The 21,885-nt window shown below is 32.1% G+C and overlaps 1 protein-coding gene across 1 annotated transcript; it reads left to right on the plus strand.

Moving 5' to 3' along the window:
* The first annotated feature begins 10,089 nt into the window (after positions 1-10,089).
* On the plus strand, positions 10,090-16,885 carry LOC100251908 (probable boron transporter 2). Its single transcript, XM_002282465.4, has 12 exons — positions 10,090-11,729; positions 11,986-12,068; positions 12,164-12,356; positions 12,446-12,584; positions 12,851-13,016; positions 13,298-13,464; positions 13,569-13,742; positions 13,880-13,975; positions 14,544-14,681; positions 14,767-15,086; positions 15,555-15,825; positions 16,365-16,885. The coding sequence occupies exons 1-12, from the start codon at positions 11,626-11,628 to the stop codon at positions 16,674-16,676; spliced, it is 2,163 nt and encodes a 720-aa protein (XP_002282501.1). The 5' UTR covers positions 10,090-11,625; the 3' UTR covers positions 16,677-16,885.
* The last annotated feature ends 5,000 nt before the right edge of the window (positions 16,886-21,885 follow it).

Below are 21,885 nucleotides of genomic sequence, written 5' to 3' on the forward strand. Positions count from 1 at the left end.
ACCTTTAGAAAAACATCCTATTTGAATGATTCGAAGAACAATAAATTTCATTTTAAAAGGAAGGATATGATTCCTTCTATGCTTTTTAACCTTATATAGGAAGTTTTCCACCAACTTTTAGGGCATATTTAATACGTATAAATAAGAAGAAGTTAAAATAAGAATAAAGGAGTTTTGGTTTTAGATATAATAAATCTTTGATTCTAATTCTATAAATAGAAAATATAGTAGATTTTTTTTATTCTCATTCTCTATTCCTGTAGTCCAAATGTAATCCTTCTAGAACCCAAAATTCATATTTTGAGTGGAGTTAGAAAATTAGAGCCCATCTCCTATTTGCCCACAATGAAATTGAAATTTCAACACATTAATGGCCAATAGATTTCATTACTTCATAAGTTATTAATTGTTTCCTCACTGCCCTCCATGTGGGACAGTGAACTTTGAAAATCAAATCATCACCACCCAACTTAAATAATTGATTCATCTCTTGATCACTTGTCAAGCTTAAAAAATAAAATCCATTCAACTAGAGAAAATATATATACTAGCTATGGAAGAGGTGTATTTCATTCCATGACATAGGCTTGCCATGGAAGAATATGACTCGAAATGGTTGATAGGTTTTCATCGTGGGTTCGCTTACTATACCATAATATATTTTTTTTATGGGTATCGGAAAACATCACTTATAGATTGTGTCATGTATATATTTTTAATATTCTAATTTTATCTATTTGTATTTTTATACTTGATCTTATTTGTCTGTATTCTCGTTAGATTTCTTCATATATATTAAACGATCTTGATTTTGAGTTCAATTATTATGGCTTTAATACCTTATCTTTTTCTTTCATTAATTATTTGATAAAATTCTTTGTATATGGAACATTGTTTTTGAGAGGGATGCTTTTGCATTATTGCTAGTGTCACACCCACATCATATTCCAACTTTGGCTGCTGCCTTCTCAATCATAGGTTATGTAGTTGACTTCCTAGCTTCTAGCTGTTACTGGCTAGCATACCTTGTCCTGTTATCACCCTTTCGGTTGTCTAGCGAGAGTAGGATGTAAAGGGTCGTTAGCCCTCATACAAATCTTTCTTTTTTAGTCTTAAAAAACCACAATTTTCTTATGTAGTAGCAACTTGATCATCACTCCACCACCCACTCCAATGACTTTGAGTTTCCGTTGCTTGCTCATGTAATTGACCAATGAAGCTTTTGGTATAAATCAATATTAATTTAGCTTTGGTTTTAATGTAGGGTTGCAAAAATGTTACTCATAATTAATACAAGTATAATATCGAATGTCATAAAATGATTCATCCTTTCTCACTAACCCACTTTAAAAAAATGAAATTCTACTTCATTTAATAGGGAAATGATCCATAAAAATGACATATGGAGAGAACCCACTTAACTTCTTTTGGTGAATCAACATACTCAAGCTCTTTATAAGGTGGGGTTTTAGAAAAGCTAATTATCAAGCAATAACCTCTTAGCTGACAGAGAAAACAGAAGTGCTTCAACCCTTTTATAATGGCAAGGAGAAACATAGACAGCCAAGGAAAGCAACAATGCCCTCCGCCCACAAAGAAAAGGGGAAACCACAAGCGAAATTCTCCACCATTTCGATAATAGAAACAAATGATTGAAACGGGTTTTGTCGTTTGGTTGTACATGAAAAGGGGAAAAGAAGTTATCTTTGGTGCCTAAGAAATGTGTTTTTCTCTTGTTGGGTTCCTGCTTGGAATTTTCCAGGCCTTTCACTTCCAACAGTCACCCACCATTTGATAACGTCAAGTACTACATGCAAAGACAAACAGCCCTTATGCCTTTTCCCCCATCCTTCTCCATTGATAATATTTCACAATTTGTTTGGATGCTCAAGATGTTTTTTAAGAGCATAACTAAGGGTATGCATGCATGAATGCCTTAAAAAGTAGCCAATGAAAGAGTCTACCTGGCCAGCTATAACATATTAGCAATCATATCAAAGGGGTAACAATGATTGATTTTGCTATTATTATTATTATCACTAGCCAATGACTAGTACTATACGCGCGTTCTTGAGAATCTATCTTTTCAGCTGAATTATTGACAGAACCACCTCCACTGCATGATGCCTATGCCTATGCCTATGCCTACCTTCACTCTTTTTGTTCACTTCATCTTCCTTAGTTGACCCGCAAATAATGACTCTGTGAAGTGACGGCCAGCGTATAGTTCTGTTCGAGAAGGACTTCACTGGTTGGATCCATCACAGAATTTTACTAGTAGAAGACAACACATGAGTGAAAAGTGCTCCATTCAATTTAATCTTATCCATCTACGGAAAGCAATGTTGTTTTCATTACTTTTGATTCTTTCCAACCTAAACTTCTGTTAGTTGTCCCATGCCCTGGCAGTGATCAACAGCCGGTTGATTTGCTGATTGGGGTATTAGAAAACTCTTAAGTTCCAGACAGACGGAGATCTTACCTTCCATCAAAACATGCCTACTTCAATGATTAGGTTTATAAGTAACCGTGGCCTGAATCATAACCGTCCACCTTCCATAGTGTAAACCCTCGTAACTTTAAAATATTTCCACCTAAATAAGAGAAACATTGTACCATACATATATAATATTAAGAATTTTTTTCTTTGTCTAACGTAGGATATTATAAACGTCTTCAATGCAAACATGACATTCTATCACGTCTAATAGGATTATTGGTTCAAACAAATAAACATTTTATGTGGATCAAACATATTCTCACATTAAAATTGAAAATCAATTATGATATTATTTATAAAATATGTTCCAATAAACTCTTATGAGTTTAAAACATATGTATATAGTTAATAAAAACTCATACATATATAACGTCAAATTTATTTTTTTTCTATAATATGAGATGTCACATCACCTCTATAATTAATTCAAAAAACCACTTTGGTACATTATATGTAGTGAAAACTTTGAAGAGTGGCTAAGTACTACACATGATTCTTGTCTCCAAAGCTCAACCAAAATGAAGGCATTTAAGGCAATTCATTATCAAGGGTGTGGGTGTAAAAATAATGTCTCGTAGCATAATATGGATTCCAAACATTCATGATCTAGTACTATAAGAGAGAATTTAACTGGGCCGACCTTTTGTTATGGCACATAGCTGGTTTACAAGTCAATACTCCTTTGCTGACCTTGAACTCTAGTATTAATTTGATTTCAATATTAGTGATGAAGGTGTAGCTTTCCAACCGCACATGTGGGGTCAAGAAAAATACTTTATTAACGAACCTAAACATTGACCTAATATCCACCACTATACTCCAATTTTTTAAGATGTCATCCTTCATAATTTATAATTACATGCACAATCCCCCCACTCCCATGCTTGGTTTCTTGAATGGGTTTCATTGTTTATTGTGCTGCCTCCACTCCCATACTTGTATCTTAAATGGGTTTCATAAAATCACAAAACTTCACAAAAAGTGATGAGGGGACCTTCTTCTCCACCAGCATATATGTTTATATAAATAAGAAGTTTGAAAATTAAAGCCACCTATCCCATACACAATCATACAAAGAATAATTACCAACCCTCTCCCACGTTGGGTGTATTAGGTATATATCAATCTTTTTACTTTTTTAGGCTAAGAAAAAGCACCATTTGCTTGATACGCATGCTGGTTTATCCCAGGATTGGAGCTTACTTTTTAGGGAAGATATGGATTTTCGAACTGATCCCTTCATTACTATAAGTGTCTTTAAAGTTTCTCTCTCTCTATATGACTTGTAGTTGGAAGAATAAGATACTGTAAATCTTTCAAAATCTCTTGGGAAAGAGTTGAAATCAATCCTCCAAGATCGATGAGTTTACCCATATATGAATATATATATATATTTCAAGGCCCTTTTTTTCAGGGAGTGCAAGCATTTTATATGGAATGCAGCTCTGTCAACTACCCTGGAAAGACCTAGCTCTTGATCATGGAAAATTTCCATTGAATAATCACAATCATATGAAGGAAAAAGATAATATAATTTAAGTAATTTCTCCATATGAATTATGATCAGAAGCTCTTAGCATAAAATAATCCATGGATATATATATTCTTTAACCCAGCAATTAGCATATGCTCTGAGTGGTGGGGGCATGACCACGAATCCACCATGATCATGCGCATATAAGATGATATCATCTTCCTGTTCCATCTCCTTCATTTGCAGCCACAAATTAAGAGAGGTTGGTTGCTTCTCAAGCATTAATCAGATGCATGTATCAGTGGGGTAAATGTATATATAAATAAAAGTCCAGCATTTAATTCATATATATTATTGGTTTTTTTTTGCATGTTTCTGTCATCACTTGCAGGTATCCATGTATGTCAACCAGGTTGATTGAAGATATTTTAAGAGAAAGAAAGACTTTGCAGAAGGTGGGTGAATGCCCCATCTCTTTGAAAACTAATATAAGAGTCTCAATCCACTGCCTCCCTTTTAATCAACTCTCTTGACTTTGTTATCAAGGCTAGGGTTCTTGCTCTTAGTTTTGCTCAACTTCAAAGGTCAACGAGGATACATAAAGTTTTTTTTTTTTTTAATTGTTCATTATTGCACAGCCCATAACAAGAAATTGAAAGATGACAATGGCTTAAATTCACGGCAAGAACTCTTATATCTTTACTCGTGTGTATATATATATATATATCTAAACTTTTAAATCTTGTGAATATGTTTTAAAATCGTGAAAATTTATCCAACCAAAATAGATAATATCTACATAATTAGTTAGGAGTGATCATTGTCAATGATATCAAAGTTAATCATCAATCTTGATGTGAGATTTGTTTAATTTCACAAGAGATATCTGATTGTTTAATCATACAATCTTATGAAACAAGATAAAAATGTTATATTTGCATAAGATGTGATTGTGATATTTCATATTGACACATTAGATAGATAAAAAAAAAAAATTAAATCTAAATAGATCAGGAGGTCATACATCATAATGACGATAGGTTATGATATCTCACGTCAAATAGAAGAAAAAAGATTTAGATTCAAAGTGAACATTTATAAAATTAAAAGCAAATAAAAGAAAAAAAAAAGTTTAAACCTAAAATAAATAATATCTACATGGTTAAGAATGAATCGTTTAATATTATAAATATAAAAGATATGTTAAATCAAAGCTTCGAGTTACAACCACCGCCACATAAATTGAATATGTATCGAGGTTTTTATAAATTCAATGAGGTAAGGATATTCTTTGTCGGTCAGAAACCTAATTGTTTTAATAAAAGATCTTTTCATTATGTTATCTTTTATTAGCCAATCATCACCTTTTGCTTTTCACCACCATTAACTTATCTATCTACCATATAAAAAAACAAATACGACCCAATATTCAAAAGTGAACACATTAGGTTTGATGCATTCATCATTCATTCATATAATAAATGATCTTCAATAGTCAAGGTTGGATCGATCTCTCAAAGATAGAAATGTAATTTAATTTTTTTGTTCTTTTTAAATGTCTAAGCATGTATTCCCTACTCGATGTGCACGTCATGACATAAGATTTTCTTTTCTTTTTACCTCCAAAATTAAACATGATGGTGGGAAAAAATTATTCATGTTTCACCTCTTGAATGCCAGCTCTTCATGACACGTGTCTATTATTAATAAAGATATGTTATAGTATTAACAATAAGTGCATCATTGTCTGGAATATTTCATGCCTAAGCATGCATGCGTGACTTAATGGATGTAACTTTTTTGAATACATCATGAGATGAAATTTTCCTTTCTTTTTTATCTTTTGAAATTAAAAATTGAAGAGAGTTTAGTTTCTTCATGCTAAGTTATTCTTAAGTTTTTAAGAATAAAAAAATAGTTTTTTAACTTAAACTAACATGATTAATTAATTTTGAAAAAAATGAAGAATAAGTTTAAGACATTTTTAATTGTTCTTTTAAAATATCTTGAGTAATAATAAAAAAATACGAAGAATATTTTAAAAACTTTTACATGACATATAATATCTTCATGAAAAATAAGTTAAAAAGATAACTATTTTATGTATTAAAAGTTTAACCCACTTTAATGTGAGATTGGATTAGAAATTCTTAATAAGCTCATGGGTAATTCAGGTTCTCATAGGTTACCATGAGTTTCCACAAATTATCAAATAAAACAATTATTTTATATATTATAAAATATTAGTCATACTTTCATAAGATTTAAAAGCTAATTATCTTAAAGTTAATGAAAAAAAAATCTTATTTCAATTTGAAAATATAAGTTGCAATTAACATATTTTAGAGTTGTCTACACCTCTAATCCATGTCAATCCTAATATTTTTCGGTTGGGTTGGTATTTTTCTAATTGAAACCCAACTGTTACCCATTCAACCTGAAAAACCAGATTTGTTATTTTAATTACTTGAAAATATATTATTAAAGTCGTTAATGGTATTTCAATCTATTGGTTGTGTTCATCGGTGGTACAAATAATTTTGGGTTTTTAAATACTTGAAAGTATAATACTGAATACGTCAACCGTCCTCCAATCTATTGGTTATACTAGATTAATATTTTAATTACTTGAAAGTATAATATTACAATCGTTAATCATCGTACATTGTGCCTTAGTGGCTTTGCTGATATAAAAATGAAGCCATTAAAGAAAAAGAGACACTAATTAATTTAAGTTAATCAGCTTGCTTACTCATGCTAACTAACAATCATTGAAAATTTCTTTGAGGTAACAAAGCCAAAGAAAAATCAAATTGAATTAAATTAATGTGGGTGTAATCAGCTCAAACTTTAGCTTTAAGCTACCCATATCAGGATTAGTAAAATGAAGATGAATGATATAAGCACTTATAGAGCTAGCTTTATGTTAAGTTATGGCATCCCAATTTTTATAACTTACCTTTTCAAATACCCCTTTCTATTTTTATAATAAGCCAAATGATAATTTTTAGTAATAAAAATCCACTCACATGTGTGCTCCATTTTTCTATACTAATTACCAAAAGTATGGCACATATCAATGTCATATTACATCCCTCTAATCCCAAATTATATAAAAATGTAACCTTTAAAATTTTCAATTAACTAAAGTTTGCTACTTTGGGATGTTTTTTTTCTTTTAAAGGATTACCTAAAAACTTAAAGTTTTAATTTAAGTTGCCAAATTATAAGTTATGGAGAAAAGTGTGTTCTCAATGGGAACCAAACTTTATACATCTATCTATTTTAAAGTAATTATGATTTTTTTTTGTGCACTTGTTGGTCAAACGTAATATTTGATCATTTGGGTACTAGTTTTTAATAATAGAAAATTATAAATGCATTCAACAAAACTTTATTTGCATCTACCTAAAAGTTAAAAACCTATTAACACATATACTCTATAATTTAAAAAAATAACCAAAACACCACTCCTATTATTCTCGCCCTACATTCTTCTCAAACACACTTCCATGTTTTACAAATAATATAGAACGCATAAATCTTTTAGAGCTTATTCATATACAATTTTTAACAAAAAAAAAACTTGTAAAAATGAATGAAAAACAATTAAGAAGAATATAGATGAGATTTAAAAGTGAGAAATCGTGAAAAGTTATAATGTAAATGGAGGGGGTGGGAACCTGTGGTGTCTAGTCTTGGAAGGTCAAAAGGTCGGACATCTCAACTATGTCTTGTGAAGCCAAACATAATTGAGATGTCCAAAGGTTTACGATCAAACACCTTTAAGAATGTCCGAAAGTATAGGTTTAGACACCTTTAAAGAGTGTTTGGAGGTACAAACATTTTTAAAAGTATCTAGAGGTACAAGGTTAAACAACTACAAATTGTTAGGTCTAGTGATTCCAAATAATAATCATAAGATCTCTTTTTTTTTACTTGAAAAATGTAATAAAAAAAATACATATAAAAAAATGTATAAAAGTCATACTTGTGTATTTATAATATCATTAGATATGATTATTTATTTATCCATTAGCGAGAAATTCAATTCTCTTGCTAAATTTTAAGAGTTATAAAGAGATAAGAAGAGATGACTAAAAGAGAGAAAAATAGATATATTTTTGTGTTGAATGATATTTTAGGGATTTCAATAAAGGTTATATCTTAAAAAAATTAATTAAAAATATAAATATATTTAATAATATAAATATTATCTTCAATAATATTAATTTTGACCCATAATATTTTAGGGATTTCAATAAAGGTTATATCTTAAAAAAATTAATTAAAAATATAAATATATTTAATAATATAAATATTATCTTCAATCATCTGTAATATTAATTTTGACCCATAATTATATAAAATTTGAATTAGTTTTTGAGGCTTCTATTTTGTGAATTGTCTGAAATGAGGGTGTAGAAAGACACTTTTCCCAAAAGTTATACACATGCAGTGTAATATTTTTTTAATTTCTTTTTAATATTTACAAATGTACAAGAAGTGGGGATTGGGCATGAGGCTTTGGATTACAATAGAATAAGGAAGATAATGAGATAACCCAGAAGCTCCAATCACAAGAAGATAGAATGGATGGCTAGGGTAGGTACTTTGACAAAGGCAAGGCCACTTAGTTTATCTCTCTCTTCAATCTAATGTTTTTTCCTTTTTTTTTTTTTCTCTCTCCACCCCTCTTTTTCTTTTTTTTTGGGTGTTGGCCAACTTGGGTATATTTTATTTCCAAAAATAAACCATCCACAAACATTTTAATGCAAAAATCTACTTGAAAGGGGAAGTACGGAAAGTGGGATTAGGGTTTAGTTCTTACTATAGAATGGAGTATATGCATGCCCATGAGGATGTTCAACATGAAAGTTTGAGATTTTGAGGTTTTTTCTTTCTTTTTTCTTAAGCAATCCAAAAGATTTGGTTAGCTTTTGGCTGAAGACAATTGGGATCTCAAAAGCTTGATCTTTTATTATCTTATGCAATAATGTCAAGCATTAAATACAAAAAAGGAAAGCTTGTTATTGACCTAGATAACATTGTCTGTCATTGGCCTCATAATTCATGTTGCTGGCATGAGCCGTTTGATTAGGTTGAGTTGTCCATTGAAGCTCCATGTATTGCTTTCACTTGCAGGCTTTGACCTTCTGAGTTTGTCATAATTACATGAAAAAACCTACTATTGAAAAGGATAGGATGACATATTTATGTAAGTTATTTGAAAAAAAAAACAAATTTTTGATAGAAAATAGATTTTTTAAGAATTTGTTCTGTTTTTTAAAATAAATTTTAGAAAATTTTAATTATTTTTATAATATTTTGAATAATAATTTTTAATTTTTAATTTTTAATTTTGAAAATTATTTTCAAAAATTATTTTTAAATATCATTTTGTTTCAAATAAACCCCAGTCTAATCTAAATCTGGTACCTCAGCTGCAATAAAAAGATCTAAAAAAGATCCGCTTAAATTTTCAAGCTAACCACCTCATTATTAGGTTTTTGAAATGCTTCTCCTCCAAGTTGAGGGTGTGCTGCCCTTTGGAGTACCCAATCATTTATAATTTACTTGCAAGAACTGTTGTTTTCCTTTCCATCAAACAAGTAATCACTAGTTCCATGAATTTCATATTCAAAAGGTAAAAATAGATTCAAATCAGTGCCCAAACCCACATATCAGATGTCCTTAAATTCCAAAAATTCATTGCCCCATGTCACTGTATTTATAAAAAAAAATTATGACTCATATCATTGAATTTATTGTAGATTTAGATTTGAAGAAACTCAATCAATTTTTCTATGCCCGCCTCAATACTTGCTTTTTTAAAGTTGTAGTCCTTTTAACTGTGGAAATTTGCTTTAAATCACCTAAAGGCTAAAACTCAAACCAGATAATGGGTATACAAAGAATGCTGGTGGTTTCGGATTAAGCCTTGGGGTGAGGTGTAGAGTGTAGTAGACATGAGGGGTAATGTAGATGATGAAGTTATTCAAGTATATTTTCCTGAATTTGAGTCATTTTCAGGGCTTTTTTTTTGGTTGAAAATATTGGCCACCTGATTTTCTATCCCATTCAGTTGCATCACTGTTTTTGTCTCTCTCTCTCTCTCTCCCTCCCTCTGCAACTCCAGCATAGGTAACTGGTAAGTGGTAACAAAGTATACCGAACTCCAAATAATCATCAAGCCAATCACATTTTCACCATTTTCACTATTTTATTTAAATTTCTCCTCTCTCTCAATCTCTCAATCTCTCTCTCTCACTCTCACACACACTTTGTGGGTTCTTTTTTCTCTTCTTTTCAACCGCAGAGAAAGAGTTATTTATGCCTCGTCACCACACACTATCTCATCCACGCGAACAAGCCTTCCATTGCCAGAGTTTGTTTTCGTTAAGATATCAAAAATATCTCTGAATCTCTTGCTTTCATCATTTCTACAGCCTCACAGCCTTTTCTGGGCACATCTTAATCTTCTTGGCCTCTGTGTCTCCTTAGATTTCTGTGCTTTTCTTTAGTCTTTCAGGTCATGTAACTGCAGACTGTTGAACACCTCTGTTCTCTGTGAGCTCTCCAAACTGTTTGTGTTTTTCCTCAAAAGGGTCTTCACTGAATAATGTAATATTGAACAAGCTGTTTTGGCTGGTTTTCCTATGTCTTTTTCTGATGCCCATGTGTTCTAAGCTGTTCTAGATCATTCCTATTGAGATTTCAGTCATGGGTTCCCGCTAATTTTGCTGTTCTGAATCTGTGCACTTCGATTTTCAAGGTTTAGGTTGCGTTCAGGTAATGCCCATTTGCTTCAAATTGTTATAGACAATCCTAAATTCAGTTTGTGATAATGGGTCTTCGTTAATTTTTGTGGCTATTACTCTCTGAACCTCACAGCTCTCCCCTTTATCCCCTTTATCGAGGTCTTTATGAGTGATAGCATGTAAAATTAGATCATGTAACTGATCTTGAGGGTTCTGCTGCATTTTATTTTGGCTAGAATAGTCTTGGTAGGAGTTAGTTGATGAACAGGAGGCTTTCATGATAGTTTACTAAGAGGGGAAGTGATGGATCTGTGCTTTTTCCAAGTCAACCGCTAGCTGAGATCTGAGGAAATGGGGAATGTCTGTTTATTTCGTTAATCTTGAGGGTACCAATTCCAAATGAATTCCTTTCGCTAGTACTATTGAATTTTACTCAGATATGGAGTTCAGGTAACTGAGAAAGAATCAGTAGTGCCACACAATTTTGAGTCACATTCATTACTCATTGATTCTTTTGTTCGTTATATCAATACATCCAAAATCATTCTTTATATCTTCCTTTGAAATGTAAAGTTCTTGAATTGTATACATTTATTCATGGACCTCATCAGGGGTCGCTTATACATTGAAAAATAATGAATCAGCATTATTTCTTTCCCGCTTCTCCTTCCAATTCATTGATGATGAAGAAGTCCTTGTCTTTCTGCCCATAATTTCTGATCACTATCCTCACTGATGCAAATTTAGTTATGGTGTTGGCCTCTCGAGTCTCTTATATCTGTGTTCAATAGTGTTTTTCGTATCACTTCTCTTGTACCTATCAGTTGTTTGTCAAAGAAAAAAAATTGTATTCCCTTCTTCCTCACAAGAAAAAAAAAATACAAGTGGTCATGGAAGAAACATTTGTTCCCTTCCGCGGAATCAAGAATGATCTCAAAGGAAGAATTTTATGCTACAAGCAAGACTGGACTGGCGGTCTTCGAGCAGGTATCGGGTGGGTGATCCTTCCATTCCTCTTCTCTATTAAGAAGTATGGTATCGTCTTGTTGTTATATATTTTGATTCATGGCATGGGATTTGGGATTTACTTATATGAGTTCACTATTACATGGACAATCATCTGAGTCTTAAGAACGGCACTGCTCTATGTCTTTTGCATAATAACACTATTACAAATATTTAAGTGTTATATTTTCTTCTTCTTGGGGATGTCTTATAAAATCCAGTGTCATTGTTTTTGTATTACTCAGGATTCTGGCTCCAACGACATACATATTCTTTGCTTCAGCAATTCCAGTCATATCTTTTGGGGAGCAGTTGGAAAGATACACAAGTTCGATACCCTTTTAATCACCAATGTTCTCTTACCTTTGCCACTTTGGTTGCATATTTGCTCATATAGGCTTTTCTTTTGGTGATTTGTTACAGATGGAACCTTAACTGCAGTGCAAACCCTTGCATCAACAGCCCTCTGTGGGATCATCCACTCAATTGTTGGAGGACAGCCACTGCTTATACTTGGAGTGGCGGAGCCAACAGTGTTGATGTACACATTTATGTTTAACTTTGCTAAGGACCGGAAGGATTTGGGGCAGGAACTCTTCTTGGCCTGGACAGGATGGTACATGCTGAAACTCGTGGTATTTTGATAAGATTGGGATTATTTTTTTGGTGATGTGGAATAAATTTCTTGACTCTGTTGGCATTCAGGGTTTGTGTATGGACAGCCCTATTGCTCTTTTTGCTGGCCATTCTGGGAGCATGCTCTATAATCAATAGATTCACACGCATTGCTGGTGAATTATTTGGTCTGCTTATTGCAATGCTCTTTATGCAGCAGGCTATTCGGGTGAGTGTGCTTTTATGACCTTTCATAGTTAGGTTGTAGGATGATTTTGATTGCGGGGAGGACTTGATGCTTCTCAAACAGAACTGAACACTAAATTGACCTCACCATGGGGAAACATTCAGTCCAAGGAGTTTTTTGAGCCATTTTTTTGTGGTGCTAGATTTGAGAACTATATTTTTTCTCCCCTAGAACACATATGAGAAAATTAAATAATATCACAACATACTGCTTTTATAGTACCTTCAATTCTGAATTTCATCCTATAGGGAGTTGTGGAGGAATTTGGAATACCCCAGAGAGAAGATCGTAACCAAACTGCATTCCTGCCCTCTTGGCGCTTTGGCAATGGAATGTTTGCATTGGTTTTGTCCTTTGGCTTACTTCTTACTGCATTAAGGAGCCGTAAGGCTAGATCCTGGCGCTATGGTACAGGTATTTGTTTTTGCATTAAAAACTTTTGAATACTGAGTTAAAAGAATAATTCTCCTTAGTTGCATGTTAAGGATTATGATTTCTAGTTTCACCTCTTGTAATCATAAACTCTTTGTTTTGGGGACTACTTGCTTGTTTCAATCAATTGGGTATCCACTTTCTTGATTTACTCAATTTTTTGTGGTTGGGAGAACAAATATTCTCTTGTATGTTGGAAGTGTATACTATCAACTGTTCATGTTATTAACTTTTGTCTGTTAAATTTAATTTCAAAATTTTAGGCTGGTTACGGGGGCTTATTGCGGATTATGGAGTCCCATTTATGGTGGTTGTGTGGACTGCTGTATCTTATATACCGGTTAATGATGTCCCAAAAGGGATCCCACGGCGGCTTTTCAGCCCAAATCCATGGTCTCCTGGTGCATACTCAAATTGGACTGTTATCAAGGTGCTTCCAATAGTTAGACTTCCTTCTGAAAAAGAGAGCCTCTTGTTTCTTTCTTTATCACCTTTAAAGACGACTCAGAAGCTCATGCTTGGATAACTTTACAGGAAATGTTGGATGTCCCCCCACTGTACATTGTTGGGGCATTTATTCCAGCAACTATGATTGCTGTGCTGTACTACTTTGATCACAGTGTTGCGTCTCAACTTGCACAGCAAAAGGAGTTCAATCTGAAGAAACCAGCTTCATATCACTATGATCTTCTTCTTTTGGGTTTCTTGGTAGGCTGCTGGTCCTGGAATCTCTGTTTGTCTCCTGTGTAACTTAGTTGAAAGGGCCTTATTCATATTGAACTAGAGCTTTTGACTTTATACTAGTGGAGTTTTTACCTTTTATCTACCTTTCTTTCTCTGAGCAGGTCATATTGTGTGGTCTTATTGGCATTCCTCCTTCCAATGGAGTTATTCCACAATCTCCAATGCATACAAAAAGCTTAGCCACTCTGAAACATCAGGTAAATTCTTGTCACACTAGGCACTGAAAGTTTTTCTGCTCAAGTCTTAGTTAGTCAGAATGCTTTTATTTCTAATTTCAAGTTATTCAAGATATAAGATTTTGATTTCTACCAATTCCTTTTTGTCTTGTAACTAAAAGGATTTTGATTTCCACTGATCCCTTTTTGTTTTATAACTAAAACTAAATTTACATCAAAGGACCCAGAGAAGATATCTTGCCCTCTCTATGCTGCACTCTTGTCACATGAGCAGGAACAAGTTCAAGCTAGTCTAAATGAAATTCTTACTCAATGACCCCCTAGCTATCAGGCAATTGCTATACTTCTTCACTGTGCTGTTGTAGGTACAACTGTCAGGCTTTTCTTATATGACCCTGTTTTTGTTTAAAAACTACTCTGCTTTCATCAATGGAGGATATCTTCCTGCCATCTTTAATTCCTGCTTTGAGTATTCCCTTCCCTTTAAGTCTCCTGATTCAATTAGACAAGTACCTTTTATATATCTACTTTTGTTCCATCTGTTTTGATATCTAAAGAGCTATTACAATTTTTTTCCCCACCGAAATAGCTTTTGCGGAATAAGCTCGTATCGACTGTCCGAAAAAGTATGCGTAAAAATGCAAACCTGGGTCAACTGTACAGTAGCATGCAAGAAGCATACAATGAAATGCAGACTCCACTTGTTTATCAAACTCCCCCTGCTCTGGTAAGTTAACCACAAATGACCTTTTATTGTTCCAAATAGCATCTGCTATGTTTTCCCTGGTCGCCTTAACTCTGTGCTTTAAAAGGGACTGAAAGAGCTGAAAGAATCCACAATCCAACTGGCCTCAAGTACAGGCTTCATTGATGCCCCAGTTGATGAGACGGTCTTTGATGTGGATAAAGATGTAGATGATCTTTTACCGGTTGAAGTCAAAGAACAACGCCTTAGCAATCTACTTCAGGCAATGATGGTTGGTGCGTGTGTTGCTGCCATGCCTGTTCTGAAGAAGATACCAACTTCAGTTCTTTGGGGCTATTTTGCTTTCATGGCGATTGAAAGCTTGCCTGGAAATCAGTTCTGGGAGAGAATTCTGTTACTTTTCACTGCTCCAAGTCGAAGATACAAGTAAGTATTTGCTGGCATTCATTCAAATACTGTTATTTCTGTGGTTTCTAGGGCCTGAACTCTTTCCATCCTGTGATCTATACCCGTACTCAAATGCCCCTGCTGTTACCAGGCTTTTTAACTAAAAAAGTAGACTTGTAGTACTGAATCCATGTGATGCATTAGAAAAGAACATACAATGTTCCATACAGGAATTGGATCCTCAGCTCCATGAGCTTCTACCAAATGTTTCTCTTTATTCTTCCCTAGTTTTGTCGGTAACCTAAAATTCAGTTGGAATGAATTTATAATAATATACACCCAATACTTGATTTCAGATTTGAGCATATATAAATTTTATGTTTTACTTAATTCTTATTAAGAAACTATATTTTTATAAATGACTAAAAATGTTATCACCTTGTATAATATAGATTATCATTTTTAGAAGAACTAGACAATCTAATCCCTCTTTATCATACCTGACAGGGTGTTGGAGGAGTGTCATGCAACATTTGTTGAGACTGTGCCATTCAAAGCAATTGCCACCTTCACCTTGTTCCAGACGGTCTACTTGCTTGTGTGTTTTGGTATAACATGGATCCCAATAGCTGGGGTCCTTTTCCCAATGATGATCATGCTTCTCGTTCCAGTACGGCAGTATTTGCTCCCCAAGTTTTTCAAAGGAGTCCATCTTCAAGAACTGGATGCAGCGGAATATGAAGAAGCCCCTGCCATGACTTTCAACATGTCATGTGAAGTAAGTCTCTGAACCCTCCATTTCTGCTTGGCACCTAGCAATGTTTTAGGCTTGGAATTGGTTTAGGTATTTCTATTTAATTGTAGAACTAGTGAACTTGGGTGTAAAAGATGTTAACTAGTGAGCATCGCCAAATTCAGCTCTAATTTAGGTATTATTTGGGTGTAAATTAATTTATGCATGTCTTAACGTTCTTATTAGATTAGATATCCAAATTTGGTTTGATGATGGAACACATTCATGGGACTTGAATATTTGTGATCTTTGCAAAAATTTTAAGAATTGTAGTTGCCAACATGGCTCAGAGACCCCTGGGCCTTGGCTCAGGTGTCAATGAATGGGGTGGGATTTGCCTAAGTACAAGGTTTGAATCTCTTGATATTCTTGTATGTGTACAGATAGGAGAAAAAAAAGAAAAAAAGAAAAAAGTAAAGGCAGAAAGAAAAAAGAACAACTCAGATCATAGCCTTAATCAGTAGCTAAGCCAATTTATGCTTGTTTTCTGAAGCTTCTCTTATAATGTTTTATATACTTGACAGGATCAGGATCCTCAAGCAAGAACTACCCACATTGATAGTGGGGAAATTCTTGATGAAATGATCACAAGAAGCCGTGGTGAGATCCGTAATACACAGAGCCCAAAAGTAACAAGCTCATCCCCTGCCTCACTAGGGGATATGAAACCTGCATATAGCCCTAGGCTATCACAGAGGGCATACAGCCCACGCTTGAGTGAGTTGAGGGCAGAACAGAGCCCCAGATTCACTGGAAAGGGAGTTGAGCTGAAAGAAACTCCCAGTCCTAGGCCATCTATCCTTGGGAAAAGTCCTCATGGTTCGTCTTCAAGCTAAAAGTGTAAATTTATTGTTCTGGTGAGTCTACTTATCAGTGGTGCTCGAGAGGTCTTTGTTTTAAGTTCATGTAACCAAGTGTGTTTCTTTCTGCTTCTAACCTGTCATGATAATGTGGATTGTTTGTCAGTAATGCTTTCCTGTATCTCCTAAAGAGACTGGGCAGAGGACACAATTATGATAGTGGAAAATGTGTTTATTATACTTAACATATTCCCATGATCTTTTTATTTCTACTTAAGTTTGTGATTTTAGAATAATGGCTAAGAAAAAACTGCAGAGAAAATCAATGTAAGCATGTTAGTTCAAATATGCAATAAACAACTACTTCTATTGTATTACATGTTATTTTTTATCTTGAGTTTGAGTAAGATGACATCATGGTAGTAAGAAAGTGACCAGTAGGTAGACCGTTCTTAGTTGTTTACCATTATATCCTCCGTGAACTGATGGATTCTTTTGCTTCTACGAAAAGTGACATATGTTGTTTGCACCTAAGTTTGAGTGACATATGTTGTTTACACCTAAGTTTGAGTGAATAAACAGGGTATGCATACTAGGAGTTGGTGTGTACTTTTTGTCTCTGGTTTAGATTCTTTTGTTCGTGCCATTATCGAGCCTTTCTTTCTTGATTGGGGTGAAAGATGTTAAGCTCATGGGTTAGATTGCAGTCTTGAAATTGAAGAATAATTGGACCCTACATATGCTTGTACTTTTCCATGTCTGATCTGCACCCTCCTGTTGAAGATAGACCCCAACCCCTTTTCCTGAATCTCCCTGCAGCAACTTTTGGAAGGCTCATGGTTTTAGGATGTAAGTGGAGAATCCCTCCTTTTTCTGATACACAGCATTAGCAAAGGGAGTAGTGAACTTTTCCTTATGATGTTCTTTCTTGCTTACTTACCTGGTGGGACTCTGTCAAAACTCTTTATTTCTCATTGTCAACAATGTCTAATCCCATGTCAGATAGCTGGAAACTGTTTCCAAACCATTCCCACAGAATCACCCTCAAGATTGTTCCATTGTGGGTTCATTTCCTAATTAGATAAACTAGTAGTTTGATATTTAGGATTCCTTATGAACCTGATTATGAAGTATATCACCATGGTTGGAGCTCAGAGAGATAGACCCCTTCACTATAAAAAGAAAAGGGTTATTCAGATGGAGAGAGAGTAGTGGAAAAAGGGGTGATTCACAGGGATGGAAGAGGGCTGGTAGGACTCAATCAATACAATTGTGAGTCATCTCATAACTCATAAGCAAGGGGTGCAGAAACTAGTGGAATTCATACAATTGCTTCCACTATTATCTTTTAGATTCTAGTACCATGGGGCCCAAGTGGTGGCACTCTTGTATATTTTCAGAAGAGGATCAAAATATTTGGTGGCCTCTTTGGTTTTTAAAGGTGGGGTGTTGATTGAGATTGGCAACCACTTTGGGACCCAATGCTCCAATTTTGTTCTACCTAAATCCCCAATCCAATTAAACATAATGCTCCTAGTGGGTACTTTGGATTGTGATGGTGCCCTTGTCATCATTTTTTATTGCTTCATACTTTGAGCATTAAAATTAGGGGTAGAGTGTATAAACATTTTTTCTAAACTCAAATACACACAATAATTTTTATTAAGGAAAAAATATAAGAAACTACATTCCTTGTATATCATCTTAGTTCATAAAAAATAAAAATAAATAAAAAATATATATAAAAAGAAAACACTATATTAATGAAAAACAAATGAGATACAAAATTTTACAAAAAAAATGGATAAAAAGACAAATAAAGAAACTTTTAAAGAGTAAGAGGTCAAAATTTAAGGTATCTTTGGAATTTGTTTTCCAAAATAGTTTTTTTTGCTTGTGAAAATTAAAAAATTAGAAAAACATATTCAATAACTGAAAAATAGAAAATAGTGTAGGCACAAATTTCGTGAAGTCTTGTAATGTAAGCAAAACAATAGAAGAATATGCCAAACAAAAATTTATTAAAATTAATAATAGTGGGAAATAACCTCAATGTTAATATTTTTTTTAAAAAAAAATATTTTTCTTTTGATTCTTTCGCTTTAATCACAATTTGAAAGTAGACAACGAAAGTGTTTACTTGATTTTGAAAGTCAATTGAGGGTTTATAATGACTTATTCTTGAATAATTTTGTTAAAAAATGAAGAATATATGTATAGTGTTTTTTTGATTTCTTACGTTTGTAAAGAGATTTTATGAAGTCTTTTCTTCTTTATGAAGCCTATTTTCCCATGCATAGTTGTTTTTGCCGATTCCTAGAAGTTCCCTAAGGAAGTTACCATTAGATGAAATTAAATAATTAAATTTGGAATCCCCTAAGATTTAGTTGTTTAATTCAAAGAATTTGGTTTCTTGATTTTAGTAACTTGTCTTTTTCATTAAGAAAATTTATTAACAAGAGGATATTTAATTCATAAAAAATTTATTTTTAATTCTCTTTTGATTTCAATTAGAAAATTTGATTTTATTTGCAAGATCAAATTTTGTAACCTTCTCAATTTTGCCACCAGTCACTTTTTAAATATATGTCATATATCGAATGTGTGTGACTCACTACTTGGCGAACCAAATTTTGTTGAATTGAGAAACCACAATTTTGAAGACCAATTTAGTAATAATTTAATTCACTAAAAATTTTGATGTCTACAAATAATGTTGAAAATCATATTATGTTTTTAAAAACATAAAATAGAATATTTTTCAAGTACATATTTAGTTGTTTTCAAAAAGGGTTTTTAAAGAATATATAGAAGATAATTGAAAATAAAATATTATAAATAAAATTTAATTTTGATAAATATTTAAAAATATGGAAAACAAATTAAAAATATTTTAAGCTCCTAAATTGATTTTTTTTGTTTTAAAATAAGTCAAAAAATAAAAAAAACAATTTTCAAAAACATCTCTATAAAACCATTCATTAGTACTATTTTAAAAAATACTTCCAAAATAGTGTTTAAGTATTTTCAATGGTTCTTTTTTCAAACCCAAAAAATAAATATCAGTTATTTTTTTATGAAGTAATTTTGAATAACCATTTAAATATAGTTTCTATTTTTTATTTTTAAGATGAATTTTTTTTCTATAAACGTAGAAAAAAGGGGTAAATTTATCTTATATTTTTAAAAATTAGTTTAAAAAATTTTAAAATTTGAAATAATATTTTCTTTTTGATATCTCAAATTTTCTAAATAGTTTTTATAACTCTTATTATTTCATTTCAACCTTTAATAATTCTTTATACATCTTACTATTTTTCGATTTTAAAACTAAAAATTAGAAATTGTGTGTAAAAGAAAAATCAAGTAACAAATACTTTAAATAGTATAAATACTCCCAAATAGGTTTGGTTTTGCGGGTTTCGTTTGACAACTATTTTTGAAAACGATATCATGTTTTCTAGAAAAAAGGAAAATACACTTGATAAAAAAAGAAAAAAGAAAACATTTTCTTTTCTTAAAAATAGAGATAATATGACATTTTCATAAAACATTTTTTTATTGTTTGTTGTTGTTTTTACTTATTTTTTGAGGACGATTTTTTTAGCACGATTTTAAAAAAAAAATTCTAAAAATATAAAAATTGATTAAAAATAAAGAAAAATATGTTTTCATAGGCTCATTTTAGAAAAACCACAAAATAAGAAATGCTTTAAGTTTCATACATTTACCCGTAAAAGGTAATAATTAAGGGAATGTTTGGTAAAACTTAGTACTTATTACTTAATGACTTAAATTGACTTTAAGTTAAATTATACTTGTTGACTTAAAACTTATTATTTAATTCTTATTTTAAGTATTAAAGTTGTTTAATAAAATTAACTTAGAATTTGTTTTAAATTATCGAATTGACATATTTATCCTCATAAATTATAATTAGGGTAAATAAGGTCGAGTAACAATGAAAGTCGATTGAGTAATAATGAAAGTCATAGAATAACAATAGAAATCATAAAGATAATTATGATAAATGGGGATAAAAAAAAGTAAAATGAATATGTGAACTCAATAATAAGTTAATTGTTTTTACTTATTACTTAAAATAATTTTTTATTTTAAGTTATACTATTAAGTCATTTTATCAAATATACTTAATTTACCTAATGACTTAAATTAAGTTATTAAGTCACTCTAAGTTATTAAATTGGTTTACTAAACACTTACTAAAATAGTTAAAGATATTACTATTATCATTAAAAGGTAGAAATGGTATATTTGACTTAAAAAAATGCATCCAATTTTAATTATTTTTAAATAGATATATGAATTTTGAAATTTATAAACTTGAATTCTTATTTTGTGGGTTTTTTAAAATAAATATAAGAAAACACATTTTTCAAAAAAAAAATTATAGATAAAAGTTATTTTTAAAACATATTAAAAACATAAAAAAATTTAAGAATATTTTAGGTTACAAATATATTTTTGTTTTATAAAATATCATAAAACAATTTGTGGACCCCGCATTTATGCTCAATGCGCTTCCACTCGATGGCGAGCTCGCTTTTTATTTTGAAAAATGATTTTTTTTTTTTAGAAAATGACTTGGAGTCGCCACTTATTTTTGTTTTATTTTTAAAGGGTAAACAAAATAAGAAAGAAAAACTCTAAGTGTGACTCCTTATTTAGAAAAAGTGGTCTATGAAAACCAAAAAATGGGCTCGGGGGTCAGGTTACTTATCGGGAAGGTACGGTAAAGACCGTAGCACCCTTCTATGTCCCTAAAAATGAGTATCTACTAATAAAATGAGGCAAGTATGACGATTGATAAGTAAATCAATAAATACCCAGAACGATCATGCACGCATGAGAGTCAGAACATGCATAGAGAATGACCAGGATGCGAGTAAATACGTACCTGGGCAATGATCCTCAATGCGCTATCAAGAAGTGAGGTTAGTGCACAAGTAATAAACATAAAATATAGCACGCATATGTCACTAAATAGTGTAATAAGTCACCAATGACAAATCTTACACTTCACTCAGGTTTATTTTTATTCCTCTGATGTGGGGCCCCTACCAAAGCCCAATTTATTTTTGAATGAATTAATTCTATAAATTCCATCATTTGGAATTACAAAATTGAATTTATGCTTATTTAAAACATTTTTAAATTATGGAAGTTATGAAAGTTGCATACCACAAAAAAAAAAAAATGGCAGTAAATTTTTATTAAAAATGGG

The sequence above is a fragment of the Vitis vinifera genome, chromosome 17 (genome assembly GCF_030704535.1).
Source record: "Vitis vinifera cultivar Pinot Noir 40024 chromosome 17, ASM3070453v1".
In the NCBI taxonomy this organism is placed as follows: domain Eukaryota; kingdom Viridiplantae; phylum Streptophyta; class Magnoliopsida; order Vitales; family Vitaceae; genus Vitis; species Vitis vinifera.